The sequence below is a fragment of the Miscanthus floridulus genome, chromosome 8 (genome assembly GCF_019320115.1).
Source record: "Miscanthus floridulus cultivar M001 chromosome 8, ASM1932011v1, whole genome shotgun sequence".
In the NCBI taxonomy this organism is placed as follows: domain Eukaryota; kingdom Viridiplantae; phylum Streptophyta; class Magnoliopsida; order Poales; family Poaceae; genus Miscanthus; species Miscanthus floridulus.
Window position 1 is genome coordinate 152,667,835 of NC_089587.1, and position 18,334 is coordinate 152,686,168.

The 18,334-nt window shown below is 47.7% G+C and overlaps 1 protein-coding gene across 1 annotated transcript; it reads right to left on the reverse strand.

Annotated features, from left to right (window-relative positions):
- Positions 1-9,611: 9,611 nt before the first annotated feature.
- On the reverse strand, positions 9,612-12,878 carry LOC136473744 (rho GTPase-activating protein 5-like). The gene is made up of 5 exons (XM_066471387.1): positions 12,334-12,878; positions 11,142-11,262; positions 10,949-11,068; positions 10,463-10,693; positions 9,612-10,377 (listed from the first exon to the last, which is right to left on the reverse strand). Exons 1-5 carry the CDS (start codon positions 12,768-12,770, stop codon positions 9,850-9,852), a joined length of 1,437 nt encoding a protein of 478 aa, XP_066327484.1. The 5' UTR covers positions 12,771-12,878; the 3' UTR covers positions 9,612-9,849.
- Between the last annotated feature and the right edge of the window lie 5,456 nt (positions 12,879-18,334).

Consider the following 18,334-nt stretch of genomic DNA (forward strand, 5'->3'; position numbering starts at 1 on the left):
GGGCAACTCTATGTTTGGTATAGGAGGATGAACAGGGGAGTAAATAATCCGATCACAATACATAGACCCATCCAAACTGAAGGTAACCGAGGAAAAATTTGGAGGATTTGTCACACCTATGATCGGGGTTGGGTCTAGGGCGACGGTGTACACCGCCCCAAAGCCAGCACCCCGGTGGGTAAGTCTCTCACCATGGTCTAACAACCCAGATGCTGCTCCTTTTAGAGGAGGCTCCAAATGGGTGGAGCCCAGCACCTTCACTCTCGGGGGAGCTAGACGCTCATCCCGAATAGCTGATGGAGAGGACTGAGTGATGGTGATGGTTCCCGGAGGCACCTCCACCTCCACCGGACTTGCTTGCGGAAGAAGAAGCCCTAGCGCATGATCCATCCGTTCACCGAGATCGACCACCACGTGCTCCAATTCATGGACACGGTTGTCAACTTCGGGTTTCCAGTGGCCGATCTTCGTCTTCAGACTTCGCATCTCTGACATGGTGGTCTTGAGTTCATTGATCCCTTTTGAGTTCTCGCTCAGCAGGGCAAGGATTTGGCCTAGCTACTTTTCTGGTGACGCCATGGCCATCTGTCGACATGTGAGATACTGATGGGATGCTAGAATCATCGATTTCCCCACAAATCGGCTCGCATGCTTGGGAATTACAGAGAAAACTTTGGTGGTAGTAGCTCAATGACCACCCGAGATCTCAATCTGACCCAAAGCGTTTGCAAATTCGATCGATGGAATGCAGAAATCGAACGATAGAGGATCGAACAGCAAATCCGATACCAGATGTAACTAGGAACCAGATGGTGACACAAGGTGCAGAGACAACGATTTAGATAGGTTTGGGCCATCTGATCGACGTAATACCCTATGTCCTATGTCTTTGGTGTATTGTATTGAATATGAGATGTATATCGATGTCAACTAGGGGACCCCTACCTCTCCTTATATACTTTGGAGGGGTAGGGTTACAAGGAAAGTATCCTATTTGGTACTATACAATATCTTACGGTGCACGTCGACCAATGTCGTGCATGCCTTGATCTTGTGGGCTGGGCCACCTCTAATGGTGTGGTCCATGTGGTCTGTCATGGGTATCCGAGGTTGTACCCCCCACAGCTAGTCCCCAAGAGCCTTGTATCCGTTGTGCAACGCCGTCTTGAGCTTGTCTGAGCAGGTGCGAACAAAATCGAGCAGTCAAACTCATGGTCCGACCACCGTGTTGAGTTGCCGAGCAGTTGTGAACCGTCGCCGAGCAGTGTGAACCGTCGCTGAGCAGCATATCCTAAGTTAGGCTTGCCATAAGGATGTAAGGAGCTCAAGTTCAAAATCTAAAAATTCTTCGACTTAGGAGAAGTGTAGCCACTTAGACTCCATCAATATAGAGGGTAAATCAAAAAATAAGCACTACATTCATCGCCAGGTGAAGTGTAGCCACTTAGTCCCCGAGCTTGCTGGAAGATGAAGAATGAATCTTGTAGTAGGGTCAAAGAAAAGAAGTCTGAAAGCTTGCCGACGTCATCTGACATGCGCGTATCAAGACCCTAGACATGCTGCTCAAGATCAGGTCCCTAATCCGAATAGCATGGAGCAACTTGATAGCACACCGATGAGACGTAGCAAGATCCGACCATCAAGGGAGTCCTTAGCTTAGCTGGCGGTGCTTGCATGAAGAATCCGAACACTAAGGAGTCCTCGGCGTAGCTGGCGATGTCCAAGCACCGAGGAGTCTCCGACGTAGCTGGCAATGTCTGAGCACCAAGGAATCCCTGGCGTAGCTAGCGATGTTCGAGCACCGAGGAGTCCTCGGCATAGCTGGCGATGTCCGAGCACCGAGGAGTCCCCGGCGTCACTGGCGATGTCCAAGCATCGAGGAGTCCCCGATGTTGTTGGTGATGTCTGAGCACCGAGGAGTCCCCGGCATAGCTGGCGATGTCTGAGCATCGAGGAGTCCCCGGCGTAGCTGGCGATGTTCGAGCACCGAGTCCCCGATGTCGCTGATGATGTCCGAGCACCGAGGAGTCCTCGGCGTAGCTGGCGATGTTCGAGCATCGAGGAGTCCCCGGTGTAGCTTGCGATGTCCGAGCACCGAGGAGTCCCCGACGTAGCTGGCGATGTCTGAGCACCGCGGAGTCCCCGGCGTCGCTGGCGATGTTCGAGCACCGAAGAGTCTCCGACGTAGCTATTAGCTAGCAATGTTCGAACACCGAGGAGTCCCTGACGTAGCTGGTCGGTGGCAAAGTGAGCATTGAGTAGAAGCAACCGGCGATCAGTCCGATCAACTGGTCGACGACAAAGTCCATGAACCTAGCGGTTCGACCAGTTGATCGGTGGAGAAGTCCGAGCACCAGGTGGTCCGATCACCGGGACGATGATCCTGCAATATAAATATGTAGAACGGGTAGTACATGATGTAAAATAAAATATATGAACTTCGGAGAAGAATCAGCAATGGTGACAAAATAGCGTATGCAGCTCGACGATCAGTTGGTATGAACACTTAGTGTTATTCTAAAGATGTATTTATATTTAATATAAATTGCCCGACCAGTTAGTGTGTAGCTGAGTCCCCAGCCTTAGCGAGCCTGTTAACCATATCACGGAGTGCGAAGCTCGTGTGCGTGTAAGAAGAACAAAGCGTCGCTAAGGAGCTGTTGCCGACCACCCATAACGCAGAGGGCAGACGCTCGTGCACATGTAGGGAGGAGCCGAAGACAGGGCCGTCTCTGGGGACATCCGAGCGTCAACTTGACTGTTCGGGGGTTCAGAAAATCATTTAGAGAGCAAACATGGAGAAAACAGCTCAGAGAAACATTATGGCGATATACGGAGATTGGAGAATATTTAGAAAAATATTAAAGCGTGACTTAGCTTTAGACCGAACGTCTGGTCGGCGGCGTATGTCGTTATCTGGTCGGCGACGCGAGCAACTCGCTTAGCGGCTCACTTGACGGCTGGAATGAAGTTGATCTCGTGTTGGAGCTTGGCGGTGTCAATCCGCGTACGAAGACGTGTGCCGTGGTTGTCGAAGGATGTCGACGCAATCAACCGAGTTGCCGCGAAGGATGTTGATCTTGAGTTACGCCATCTGGTTCACCAGGGATCAGCGCGCACGAGCCCCACGGTGGGCACCAACTGTCGACAAAAGATGCTCGGCAGTCCTCCGAGGGGTATCTCACGAAGGTAGATTGATCGGTGGGGGTGCGCGTAATCAGGAACCGGATGGTGACACAAGACGCAGAGATAGCGATTTAGACAGGTTCGGGCCGTCTGATCGACGTAATACCCTACGTCATGTGTCTTTGGTGTATTGTATTGAATATGAGATATATATCGATGTCGACTAGGGGACCCCTGCCTCTCCTTATATACTTTGGAGGAGTAGGGTTACAAAAAAGTATCATATTTGGTACTATACAATATCTTGCGGTGCACGTCGACCAGTGCCATGCACGCCTTGATCTTGTGGGCTGAGCCACCTCTGATGGTGCGGCCCATATGGCCTGTCGTGGGTATCCAGGGTCGTACCCCACAATATCTAAGCATCCAATTCCAATCACACGTTCCTTTTCTAACTTTATGTAATAATATTCGTTCTAATCAATTACTTCTCTTAGATTTCTAGGATGGTTTTGAACTAACACGGGTGAATGCTTGTGTATGTATTGACCCGTGCCATCAACCATCTCCACAGTGGGCATGCATGGGCAGATCTATAGTCATGAGTGTGGGTGCGGCCGCACCCACACGAAAAATAAAAAACAGTAGAAATAGCTAATTTTTTTACTATATTTACATCTAGATATTATTTATTCTCACATCCACAAGGCAAGCGTATCCTTCTTGGATTATCTCTAGCTCCGCCCGTGCAGGTACGTACTATCTAGGGAGTGTCCGGCCGTGCCCAATTTTTTACATAGTTGAAGGGCCATGAACAGAAATACTAAACACCTCATCGAGAACCCATGGATGCAGTCGGTTCTTTGTTGATCTAGTCTGTTAAGTACCTTATCGGTTTCTCAAACAACTCCATGATTCCTAGCAAATCAACATAGAGGAGTACGAAGAGAGAGCTTTTTTTCTTCTACAGTGGTTTCTTAAAACCGTTAGCAGCCGATCACGTAAAAGCATTGCTACCTATCGCTACCGTGGAGGGGTCTGAATCATGTTCCCACAAAATGCACATGCCTGATCGCATCAGATGGTTTGCGATGTGGATGCGTGATGGTTCTCAGTTTTGTTGGCTTTAAGTACTAGCATTATGATGTTGGATCTGCACTGTTTCTTTTATCTATGTCAACGCGTGCCTAGTGTTTCATCGTACGCGTCAACTGCATAATCAACTCTAGTGGGATGGGATCGATCTGTTAAATGTAAGCCTGTAACCAGAAGGGATGGCATATAAAAATCATGAAGAGTGGTGAAAAGTACGCAATCTGGAGTCATACACTGCAGTCTCCAGTCTCCCGTCTCCAGTCGATCTCTAACCAAGGTCCCCTCAGGATGACCAGGAGCATGCAATGCAATGCTTTGGACAGGGCGGAAGCATTCCCCGAGCCTGTGGCCCTTGCGTCCGTACCGTGCGGGCAATTATACAGGACAGCTGGGTTCTGCCCCTTGAAAGACTGTATTGATCGTGAGAGCTCAACATGACCTCTACGGACACGTACACGCTGCGAGAGACGGAAGAAATGGATTTTTTTTGTTTATTAAATTCATCACTCTGGATGCAGCTCCAGCAGTCTTCATGGGGAATGTTTGGTGCTGGGACCATGAGCAATTGAGCATTTGAGCACTGAGCAGGCAGGTCGAGAACGGGAGCGTGGGGATCAGTTCGGAAGTCTGGAGCTGCGGCGGTCAACTTTCATTTCGATCCGACGGCAAAAAGGCCCAAGCACTTTCCAGAGACGCCGCCGCTGAGTCCTTGGGCCCAAGCAGAAAAGGCCCAGCACTGCACCCAGCTGCTACTAGGATTGGGACGCGCTCACGCGCAGGATCAATTGGACCCAGCATGAGGCCTTGGGCCTTGGGCTCGCACCGTGGCGGACGATATCCAAGACGACATCTGGTTAGTGGTATCGATATTCGATTTTCTCGGCCCGTATATCCAGCCAGTTCTAGTCAAGAGCCGAGCATGAAGCCCAGGACCAAGAACATGCAGCCCGTTCAGATATCGATACTTCTGAGGACTGAGGATTGATTTATATACAAATCAAAAAGTTGCCAGGATCGATCGTGCGCCATGGTTAGCGGACAAGCTCGACCGTATTGTAAGTTAGCTCAGCTTTGCAGGGCCTAAATCATCAGCAGAGGGCGGGGACGCCGTGCCGGAGGCGAGGACGGAGAGCCACGCGATGAGCGGGGTGCCGAGGAGGACGAGCCCCGCGGGCACCATCCACAGCATCGCGTCCTCGCGGCGGAACGCGACCGCCCACCACGCCAGCAGCAGCGCCCCGCCGCCGAGCCCCGCTGCGGCCAGCAGGCTCGCGGTCACGGCCACCGCCGCGCCATATGCGCTTACGATGAGGGAGCCTGCCTCGGCGACCCGGACAACGCCGTCACGGCCCCTCCTGTTATCTCGCTGGCCGCCGTGGCCGGTGGAGCAGTCGTCGGAGGCGGCGGTTTGCGGGGCTCCATTGGAGGGAGAGACCTGCTGCGCTGCAATTCACAGCCCCGGCCTCCGATCCGGGACCGGGTCACTTACGCGCGCCTATATACTCGCGGTCTCGCGCGCGCCGCGCACTCGATTCTTCAAAACTTTATAAAGGCCGGTTCGTCAAACACACTGCGAGCGAACCTGCAGTGCCTGCCGCATCCGCATGCATGCCGTGTATCCGGTCATCCGCGTGCTTTCTGGCTCAGGAAGGTAAATCAAATTCGACACGATGAGAGGCGCATATGGTCCAGTGGAGATACACATCAGCGTGAATAATCTTATCCGATCCTTTTCGCACGCTTTATTTGTGTTGAAGCAGTACCGGAACATTTGTTTCTGACGGGCTGATGGCGAAAGGGTTAGAAATTCGTGCGCCTTACATTCTGAAACCATGCTGCATTTATATATGGCCATCGGGCCGGCCCGGCCCAGGCCCGGGTCTGGACCTGGCCCCCTAAGGTTCGGGCCGGCACGGCACGCGGGCTGCTCGAGCCGTGCCGAATCATGCACCGTGTCTGCTCTACGGCCTAGGCATGGCCCTATGGGCCGGTAGTCGGGCCGTGCCGGCCCATTGAGCACGGCCAATTCTACGGGCCATGCCAGCCCATAGCCCGGTCCCTTTAAATCACCTCAATAAATTCATCTCATACAGCACTTGGCAAATATGACATTCTCAATCAGATCACAAGCACGGATTATAAGTTCTAAGTTCACAGATTACAACTTCTAAGTTCACATTCACAATCACTCAATCAGATCACTTACCAAATTTCACATTCACAAATCAAAACTGAACTCAACTCCAAATGACCAAATCCAACAAAACAAAAGACACAAGAGACACAATTAAGATAACTGAGTTGTTTGTGCAACGCTGCCTCATTAAAAACCTTTTTAGGTAAAACTTACCCTTGTGAGAAATCCTAGAAAGAGAAAAAAATGTAGCACAACTCTTAATTAAGTCTTAAACATGTTCAAAGGTCTCAAGTCTCACAGAAAACAGATACAGTTACAGATCAAGTCTTAACTCTCAACTCTCAAGATGTCAGATGTACCAGCAGCATCCTTAGTCTCAACCAGCAACACCCCTAGATGTACCAGCAGTAGCACCCCCAGATGTACCAGCAGCAGCACCCCCAGATGTACCAGCTTTATCTTCATCGAGATATAAATTCTTGAAGAAATCCTCTAACTCTTGCTTGTCAACAGCATGCTGCAACCTTCTTTCTCCTAACTCCTAATCCTTTATGAGAGTCAGCATCTCCACAGTTTCAGGCAATAAACGTCGTCGCCGCTCCTCAATGATCCTTCATGCTAAACTGAAACATGATTCTAAAAAGACAGTAGAAACAGAAACTGACATAATATCTCTAGCCATGATAGATAGGATTGGATATGTTAGTTTTTGGTCACGCCACCAGAGAAGTAAATCAAAATCATTCTCGTATGCAGTGACATTGTCACTGTCAACATAAACTATGAGCTCACACATAACAGAACCAGATGTAGATGAAGTGGGGGCAGAGGCAGGGGACGGACCAACAACACCAGATCCAGGGCCTCCAAAGATCCTTTCCCATGCTTGTTTTCTTTTACATGTATTGCTTGCAAGCTATGTAGCCCTTTGAGACCTAGCTACACTAAACTTTCTCTCATATTTATTAAACAACTTGCAAATTCCAGTTCTCACATCAACATAATATGAACTGCAATCATAACCAGTGTACTCTTTAAGTAATTGCAGAACATTAAATAAACCTCTTATCTTAGCTGTAGGATCAAGAATGAATGCAAATGAATACAACAGAGGTATGTCCTGCCAGTATTTAAGGAATTTAAGCTTCATATGATATACAATAGACATTAGATTTTGATCTTTTTTACTTACATGCAAATGTGAAGCAATATCAAGAAGATGATGCAGAATAAGTGGCCTAGTTGGATAATAAACACCAGAAAGAACAACAGTGCGAGTGGCGCCATCGTCTCAGCCATGGCCTCTCTAGCCCCGTTCCTCAACTGTGCGAGTGGCCGCCTTGCTCGCTCTATGCAACAGCTGAGGACAAAGCATCGGCTACCGACCTGTGCAAAGAGATGAAGGAGGAAGAGGAACAGACAGAATCAGAAATAGCCAGATAGATCAAGATAGAAGAAGAGGGTTAGGGTTAAGGTTAGGGTTAGGGTTTACCTGTGCAACCGGAGCCCGGTGCCGGAGAAGACGATGGCCCCCCAAGAGAAGAGACGGCGAGCGGCGACGAATGGAAGACAGTAACAAGGACTCACATAATCACCAAGATCTAAAGGGGTCGAGGGGAGAGAGGGAGAGGGAGATGGGAGAGAGGGAGGGTATCTGGGAGGAGAAGAAGGGAGTGGCTCGACGGCGGCAGACGGATCAAATCGAGGTCATCGGAGTTAAGGGAGGTCACCAGGGACGGCGAGGCGAGAGCGAGAGCGACTCGAGAGGGCAGAGCGGCGCGGGTGGGTGCCTGCCTGCCTGGGTGAGGAATGAGATGACCGAATGATTTAGGGTTTGGTGAGGGAGGGGAGAGGGAGCCGGCGCCGCCTATATACGAAGGGGGAGGCAGAGAGCAGCTGGGCCGTCGTCTTGGGCCGTGGGGGAGAGGGGTGGCGGGCCGCTGTCGGGCCGACCCTTAAAAGTCGTGTCATGCCGTGCCAGCCCATGGGCCTAGGGTACGGCCCGGGCACGCCCTGCTGTACCGGGCCGGGCCAGCCCGGGCTCGCACGTCATCGGGCTGGGACGTGCTCGTGTCGGGCTAAAAAAGCGGGCTTCGTGCCGTGCCGTCATGCCTTGGGCTGCATTGACATTTATAGCTGCATTTGGTAGGGAGCCGTGGCGCTGTGGCAGCGCACCGACGGGCCGGCTTGATTGATGGGATGGATAGGAAAACGCCAGTGAAGCCTTGTTTAGTTCTTCCTCAAAAGTTTACATGCGATCCCATCGAATGTTTGACACAGACATGCATGGAGTATTAAATATAGACTAAAAAATAACTAATTGCACATATTGCGACTACTTTGTGAGATAAATCTTTTAAGCCTAATTAGGACATGATTTGACAATGTGATGCTACAGTATATATGTGCTAATGACGAATTAATTAGGATTAATAAATTCGTCTCGCGGTTTACTGACGAATTCTGTAATTTATTTTTTATTAGTATCCGAACACCCCATGTGACACCCATGTAACACCTGATGTGACAGCCCAAAACTTTACATCTTGGATTTAAAAGAAGGCCTGAGAAAGATCCTAGAACAATGAGAACATTCAAGATTGGCGGACTCAATTCTTCTAGAAGTCAAAGCATAATAGTAGCAACTTTGCCCCGTTCGGCTTTCCTAGAAACCAGCTTGTTCGGCTTATTTTTTCTGCTGGAACAGTGTTTTCTCTCACAACAATTCAACCAGAATAGTGTTTTTCAGTCAAGTTTCAGCAAGCCGAACGAGACCAAAAGCCTCGGAGGTTCCGTTGTTACTTTGTTAGTGGTTCCTGTACTTCTCAATGAGCCTAACGAGCTGATGGTTTTTTTCCGGCTGATAAGCTAGCTGATGCTGTTTTGTTGTGAGAGAAAAAAACTATACCATGACTGATAACGTGGAGCGATAAGTTCCTTTGCCCTCGTATAATTAAGTACTGTGGCAGAGTTCCTGCCTTGCTGGCCCCGCGGTGCTTACTCCTTGACTAGCGTTGGTGTAAGCAGGAGTTCAATAGAAACGAGCTGCAGATGCAGTCAGCACAAGGAACCTGATTTCGTCAGTCGTGTATAGAAGATCCATGCGGAACAACACAAAATTACAAAACAAGGGCTTTACTGTTTAAATAAGTGCATACTAGACAATCACGAGATAAATGTCGAAGACTGCTGCACTGCAGGGTAGAGTAAGCACCATGCAAATCGTCACGTAAAATGAAAATCATACAAGAGATTGTATCTGACAAATCAATAATAATCACTACACTTACAATAGATCTGCATGATGGCTTCTAACAATTAGGACGGTGAGAAATGACCAACTGACATAGTAACATATACACCCAATTACCCAAATCAGTACTAATAAAGGGGCTAATACCTTCTAGGCACACAATCTAGGAGAATAGCTGAAGACCTACACAGCAAACAAGCTGCAGAAATTGCGGTGTTATCAACTACACAGGCATACCCTATACACAAGCTTGCTCTGCTTCATCGGGCTTCTTCATGGATCTACTGAACTGGAAAACAGGGTGTCTGCAGAGCCTCCCTACTCCTTTCCTAAATTTAAATTTGTCAAAGAGACCTTCCTCATTGCTGTTACTGAACTCGTTTTGGCTGGTCAAATCAGTGTCCAATGGAGTAATTTCACTGTTGCTTTTCTGGTCACCCCTACTACTGTCAAGATTCTTGGGTCCATCCATGCTGCCTTGCGTCTCATGATGAAGAGCTTCTTCCACTCTAAAAAGGAACTGATCAAGCTTAGCCTCATCAATTATAGGATAATCTACGTTTTGCTGACTTGAACAGACAAAGGGCATGTCCGAATGCTCTAAAGTTTGAGGTTCATCTTTGTCGCTGGGGGAACCAGAGTTCGATGGGAATGCCCTGGTTACTTTAGCAGCCTCCTCCCTTTCATTTACAGTCTTCAAGATCAGTGTCTTGAGGAAATTCATCACTTGAACTGCATGTATCAAGGCAGTCAAGGGGTCCGCCATCTGAAAGAGATCAATGCTCCGTGGTTAGACAACAGATTCTGAAAAGTAATGCAGGTAGAGAGAAACAAATATTCTTGCCAGTAACCTTGGTCATATTTGGTGCAAAAACCATAGCAATGTTGCGAGCATTCATCTTGTTGTAGCTTTCATTTTCCACCACATCTGCCAGGAGATTGATGACCCATTCAAGTAATGCTGCTTCAACAGGAGGTAGGGTACTTGCAAGATGGCTACACTCTTCTTCAGTGTTGCAGTGCATCACTTGTTCTGGAGTCAACGAGTCCAATACTCCACTTGGAAGTTCTCGAAACCATGCCTATAATCAGTAACTTCTACATTAATCATGACTAATGTAGAGGAGAAACTAAATGAAAAGGAATCTTAATTTGCTGAGCAATAGTTTGGGCTTCATATTGATCGGTGTATAGATTAATGGGTATGTCTGAATGAACATATTTAAAGACTGTATATAACAATTGTAGACAGCTGATAGTCTGTATATATTGAAAAGTTTGCCAAGTTAACAAAACAAAGGCAATGTAAAAAGAAAAAAGAAAAGGTAAACACAAACCTTTATCAGTCCGGCGAGGCAGTGCAAATCAACACCATCTGGAACAACCCCCCTGTTTAGTTGATCCCTCACATATAGTTCCTGGCTATTGTCTGCATTTATCCTGAATATCCCTTCAGCCTAATCGAACAAGGGAAAAAAATCAGAACTCTCTGTGCTGCCACTCTGATTTCAAAATTTTCGCATCTGTTACCTGAAGACCCCCAAGTGAATATAACTTCCTTTGCATAGTCAGGAGTATTGTTGGCACACTGTTTCCTCTTCTATCATACGAGCACTGCATGGAAGTTGGTGAAACTCCAAATACGCTTACACTGTATGCAGAAATATACCGTTTAGTAAACCTAAATTCAGTTAGGCTTCAGCAAATATAGACGTACAGGATTCCATGTGCGTCAAGGAAAACAGAAACTATCTGTCGCAAACACAAGTGAAGGTGGGCCTGTTTGGAACGAAGGAATCCAAAACACAGGAATAGGAAAAAACACAGGAATAAGGTATGATGAAAAGTAAAAAACTACGGGATTTCAAAACACATGAACGGAAAATTTAGGCTGTTTGGAACACAGGAATTTATAACATAGGAATTGTAACATGTAAGGCAAATATGGGTCAGTAGAGAGCCAACGATGATTGTTTCCCTTGGATCGCAGTGGATGTTTTATTTCCTGTGTTTTGCACATCAGCTACTCCCTTTCCTGTGGAACGTAACTCGGCATTCCTTCAATCCAAATGCTCCAACGTGATTCCTTTCCTCTGGAATCTGTTCCCTCAAAATTCCCGTGGAAATCCTTCATTCCAAACAGGGCCTAAACTTGTAGAATCCCTTAGTGCAACTCAATGGCTATGGATGAGGTACCAGGACAATGGAACAGATAGACACTAACTAAAAAAACCGATAATAAACTTAGGTATCTTTGCCTGCATGGAAATGAATATAGAAAACTAAGAAGGACAGATCATCACAATATCCCACTCACTGGCGAGTACAAACAGACCTATTTCCCACAGGAAAAGCACTTTAGAATATTCGGCAGTAGCTGAACTTGATCATGTCAGCCTTGGAAACAGCAGCTGTCCTGAAAATGAGGTCACGATCACAAAGCAACAGCCTTATCGGCTCATCGCATCATCCTGTGTAAACCCGAAAGCTAACAGCTATCGTACTGTGACATGTTTGTTCTGTTAGGTGGAGCTGTTGGACAACTTAGCTTAACGTCAGAACAACGCAAAATTCAGTCCAACCAGGCGCCAAATTCCAAATTTCTGGGGGCGGAATCCCAGTCGCAGAGTTCACCCACAAAATTGTCTGCGAATCCAGGGCAGGAAACTATGTACACACGCAGATCAAACAATGGGGGGAGTAAAGGTGTTGGAACACTGACCTGGCGCTCGGCACGGGGCGAGGCACGTCGGGCTCGAGGTCGGCGGGGAGGCCGAGGAAGCCGACGAAGCGGTCGAAGGTGACGTGCGAGACGTGCCGCACATCCGTCGGTCCCCCTATCTGCATACCCGGCGGGGGCGTCGCCCCGTCCTCCTCCAGCTCCTCCGGCTCGCGCACGCCGGCGCCGGCGCTGCTGCTGCACAGCATGAGCGACCTCCGGAGCGCCCCCGTCACCATCTCAACCACGGACACCCCTCCCCTGGCCTCCGTTGCCGGCAGCATCAGCGGAGACGAAACCGTCACCTCATCCATCTCCTCCTCCTCCTCCTCCTCTTCTTCTTCCTCTTCCTCCTCTTCTTCCTCCTCCTCGTAGGAGTCGGTGTCTGAGTGGGACAGGGGGATCTGGTGGCCCAAGCGGATCTCGGACGACAGCGCCATGGGATTCTATTCTAACCCTACGCGAGAAGCAAAGAGTGGAGTGGAGGGGAGGTGGGAGAGAAGTGGGCGGCGAGCGGCGGCGGCGTGGTGTGTTGTTTTGTAGGCAAAAGCCTCGCTGGACGCTGTGGCTGGTTTGGTTTGTTCTACTAACTGCCAGTTTATACAACAGGCAACAGTTTTTTTTCCTGGCCGCCTCATGTGATTACGCTTGCCGCCTCGTTGGATCAGCCGCTGCTGTTTCCGTCCGGCTGGTGCTTTTGACTGCATCTTAATCTCAAATAAAATGGATAGATTAAGAGAGAAAGGGGCAGTCAGCAGTGGGATTTATGATATTTTAATGATGCTGGTGATGTTGAAAAGAGGCGGCTGCCTTGTTGCTTCCAGCGTGCCCAGTGAGTGTGACTTTGGGTGTCCAGGAAACGAGTGAAGCAGAGAGGAGAGAAATTTTAATTAAATGCATGCATGGAACAGAAAGATTTGTCTACAAAAGTTGAGGTTTATAGCAATAGTTCAGGTCCAAAAATCATCTTTCTAAACAACCATGTAAAGGCACTAAAAGATTTGGGACTTTGGGTATATGTAAAGAAACACACTGCCTGTTCGCTTGCTCGTATACAATCGTAAATTATAAGTTAAAACAGTATTTTTCTCTCACACCAAACCAGCCAGCAGTAAATAATCCACGATCATTTACGACGAAACGAACAGGCTGACAAATGGTTAGATCTCTCTAAATCATTAGTTTTTTTAGCTTAGTACCTTGTACGGTTCTAGGAACGGCTCTGATTGCCCTCCAACTCGTGTGGAGCCCAAGCTTCCTCCTCCACCCTTGCACCTGCGCCGCTAGTCCTAGCCTCATTGTTCACCTCATGCATAGGTCATGGCTCATGCGCCACTGGATCTCATGGTAAGGACAACGATATCGCGCGACGGGTCGCACGTCTCAACCGCCGCGCACTCTCTCCCTCTGCCTTCTTCCTCCCCCATCCCACCGCCTCCCGCCGTGGCTACCTCGCTGCTGGCCGTGCCATCCTTAACCTGCCACCACGCAACAACCCCACCCTCCCCTAACCCAAAGGCACCGGAAAGTCCGCTGTCCTCGTTCTCGCCCCGCCTCCGGCCCACCACCGGTGGCCGGCGGCAAGCCGCCTCGCCTCGCCGCCCACAACCCCCCCATCGAACCCGCCCACCCTAATCACACGACCTCGCCGCCGACCACTGCCGCGACGCCTCCACCGCCAACCCCGCCCATCTAGTTGTCCGCCGGCCCGCCGCATCGCCCTCAACCCGCCACCACCGTCGTGTCACGGCCGCCTCCCCCGGACCTCCTTCTAGAGCCGCCGGTGATGCCCAACCCTAACTCCAGCGAGCCCCATCTTCTTCCTCTTCAGCGGGGCGCAGGCGTGGGCCAACCCGCGTCGCGCGCTTGGCATCCAGCGTGACTGGTGGCGTAATAGAATTTCCGTCATGATAAACTGAAAATACAAATTCATATTTGTCAGTAGTACGCACTGCTATTGTGGAGCCCATGGCTCTTATCCGTAGGATTGGCACCAGGATAGCTGTAGTTTAGTGCTGCATTCCGTACTCCGTACTAGTGTACGGGCCAACATTGATACCGGTAGACCTCGTTTAGTTTCAAAAAGTTTTCATAAAAAGTGCTATAATATTTATCACATCGAATCTTGCGATACTTGCATGGAACATTAAATGTAGACGAAAAAAACTAATTGCATAATTTGGTTGAAAATCGCGAGACAAACGTTTTGAGCCTAATTAGTCCATGATTGATTACTAATTATCAAATAAAAACGAAAGTACTATAGTAACCAAATTTTTAAATTTCACCCAACTAAACAAGACCATAGCAGTAGTAGTACTATCATTCATCGATCATCGTTTTGGGTTGTGGTCACCGAAGAAAATAAAAAAAGAGGTGTTGCTGGAATTGGACGTACCCTGATGGTAGAGCGAGGCGATAAACGGTCGCCACAATTTTTTCTTTTTGGTCCCTCGGACAGTTGGATTGTATGACCAGTAGTACATGTTTGATACCCGTGATGCCATGATGAGCTACCTGCTAAAAGTTGGGCAGCGATAGAACAGGGACTACAGGAGTCGGGGAGGATAGGACTACCATATAGGACCTGCTGACTTTCCACGGAGGGAGTACATATTAGAACAATTAGTTCTCTTATCTGCAATTCTGCAAAGTACAAAGTGAAACAATATATTTAAACAAATTTAATTTAATATGGATAAATATTCTACACTGTCAGTACTATGTCTTTCGCTTTTTTTTATTTCAGCGTGATTGGTTTATAGGTTGATAAGTTCAGTTGATGCTAATTTATTATGAAAAAAAATAATATATTATAACTGATAAGCTCTGGCTAAAACAATAAACGGACATGCCGTTTGTCTAGTCTAAACTAGTAGCAGTACACTAGATCACTTTCCGGCATGCCTGTAGGAGCTCAAGTTTACGGACCTGTCGTGACCACATGGCGAGGTGGCGAAACACTTGTGCTTAAAGCATGGGAGCCACAGTATTTGTCCTTTCTGGCAGGGATGGCACTTTTGTTGTCCTTGGTTTTGCCTGATCGAGAGGCGTCACTTGATGGGATAAAGCACAGATGCCCATTGGCCGGCCAGCATCGGAATTCGTAGCAGCCTCACTCTCATGGATCGTCAAGCTACATGTAGGGCCAAACGGTTTAGTGCCCATTTAGGGGGTGTTTGGTTCCATGGACTAAATTTTAGTCCATGTCACATCGGACGTTCGGATGCTATTTAGGAGAACTAAATATAAGTTAATTATAAAACTAATTACATAGATGGAGACTAATTTACGAGACGAATTTATTAAGCCTAATTAATCCGCTATTAGCATATATTTACTGTAGCACCACATTGTCAAATCATAGACTAATTAGGCTTAAAAAATTCGTCTCGCAAATTAGCCACAATCTGTGCAATTAGTTATTTTTTTCGTCTATATTTAATACTTCATTCATGTGTCCAAACATCCGATGGGACAGGGACTAAAATTTCGCTGTAGTAACCAAACACCCCCTTAGTTCTCAAAATTTTACAAAATTTTTTAAGATTCTCCATCACATCAAATCTTTAGACGCATGAATAAAGTATTAAATATAAATAAAAAATAAAACTAATTACACAGTTTAGACGAAATTCACGAGACGAATCTTTTAAGCCTAATTAGACTATGATTGGACACTAATTACTAAATAACCACGAAAAGTGCTACAGTATCATTTTCCAAAAAAATTTGCCAACTAAACAAAGGCCTTAGTCCTTAAAACGACTCCTTGAGGATCTTTACAAAACAGAGAGGCCTAACAAAAAAAAAAACATGGCTAGTCCGCTATTCCGTGTTGAGTGCTTACTGTTATGGGTTATGGGTGTCTTGATTGGTATAGGTTGAATCCTCTTATGCTCATGTGTTTGCTATTTAAAGATCGTCTGACAATGGTCTTTTCCAAAACAAAGTACACAATTTAAATTATTACATCCATCCGGGTTAAAAAAGTCTTCAAATAAATACTGATGCTCTAATTTCACTGAATTTACTTCAAGATTTAGCGATGCAATTCTTCTAACGGTAGACAATGTATACGTCGATAGCGAGTAGAGTAACATGCACATCGATGAGTTAGATTTCTGGACGGTGATTTTGCATGCATGTGTTATGACCATCCGCGTTTGAATTTATGTTTTTCAAGTAAATATATTAGTGTTGTCTTATGCAGTGCCACGCACTAGAGAGACTTAACAAATATCCAGTACAACGTATTTTATCTTGTAATTTGTCTCATGGTAATTCCATGATCTTTAATTTGTACATAGAACAAAGGAAATCTTGTGAGGTCTATGATAACAACAACTCGTGTAATAGTACACGGTGTCTTATAGCTCTGAATTTTTACTTTATGGGTCCGTTTAAATTTTATAAATTTAAACCAATATCTAGAAAGTGATTTTTTGTTTTACTATTAGATTACTTTTTAATTCCTCTCAATTTCTAGAGACCAGATAGGGTCTATGAGTTTTTTTTTGTTTTATGATAAAATAACCACACATCCTTTACTTACCGCCATTTCTCCCATCAATATCATATTATCATATAATGGCCCTGTTCGTTTCGCTGAAATTTGGCTGCTGCTGCTGATGCTGATTTATTGTGAGAGAAAAATACTATTTTTTCATTGAAAAGTACTGTGGAAGTAGTGCTAAAAATAGGACCAATAAAAATTGTATGCGAATTTACACAACCTATAGGATCGATGATGTGTATCAACACACTCGCCTTAGTTTCCAAAACAAATTAACGCATCATCATTCCATAACGGTGTAAGCACAAAGTGTTAAAAAAGGGCTGTAAGCACAATGTCAAAGTGACAAATTGTCATATGATAATGATTATACAAGGACGTCCGTCCGCAACACACGTCTGGACACGGCCACGCGGCCCCGATATGTGACCCCGTCGCTCCCTTATCCCATCCCGTGACCGCGCTATCTCCCTTATCCCATCCCGTGAGCCTCTACCCCCTTATCCGCTCATGTCGTGACCACTGAGGCCGCGAGATTCCGCTACCGCCCTGTGCGCCGAGGCCGAGCTACCCGAGAGAACCCCACCAGTTGCTACCCCACGTGCTCCCGCCTACCCCGCCGGCCGCTGCTCCACGCCCCCGCCTAGGCCTTGCACTCGTCACTGAGCCGGTGTCGGGTTCATAAACTAGGGGTCCCTCATGGACCGGCTTCCTAACAAAGGCTCGGCCCAGCAGACGACGTTGCGAACGACGTGTAACTCATGGGCCGACCAAAATACCTAAACGATAAGCCAGAAGGGCGATCCAATCTCCGACCGGAAGGCCTTGCCGAGGAGGAACGGCGCTCACTTTCGACTTCGGCCCGCCTCTCCGACCGGAAGGGCTCGCTAAGGAGAAACAACGCTTGCTTTAGACCTCGGCTCGCCTCCGGACGGCCTCTCCGATCGGAAGGCCTGGCCAAACACCACTTCCGACTCCAACCCACGTTTCTGACCGGGGATGCGCCGAACCCCTGCTTACAGCTCCTCTCCGACTGGCACAATCAGAGCCCACTGGGACCAACCGACCGGGGACGCCCGCTCGGTGAGGGCTAGGAAACGGACGAAGAAAGTAAGGCAGGGCACTCAAGTCAACCGCAATATCGAGGACCGTACCCTATACGCTTGCAGGACAATAGCAACAGGGCATGTCAGAAGGGTACCTGTAACCTTCCTAGCATGACAGAACCCAAGCAGTGTTGTAGGCGCCGACATTTGCCCTACAGTGCTGTGGGCGACATCAACTCCCATACCAGACAAACACGGTAAGGCTCTCCCACATGCCTCTAGGCGTCAACAATGTTGTGGCTGCCGACGTTTACCATACCAGGCGAACATGATAAAACCCCCTACATACCTCTCGGCATCAACAGTATGGTAGGCACCGACATCTGCCATACCAAAAAAAGATGACGCAACCTCCCACATGCATCTGACATTAACAGTGTTA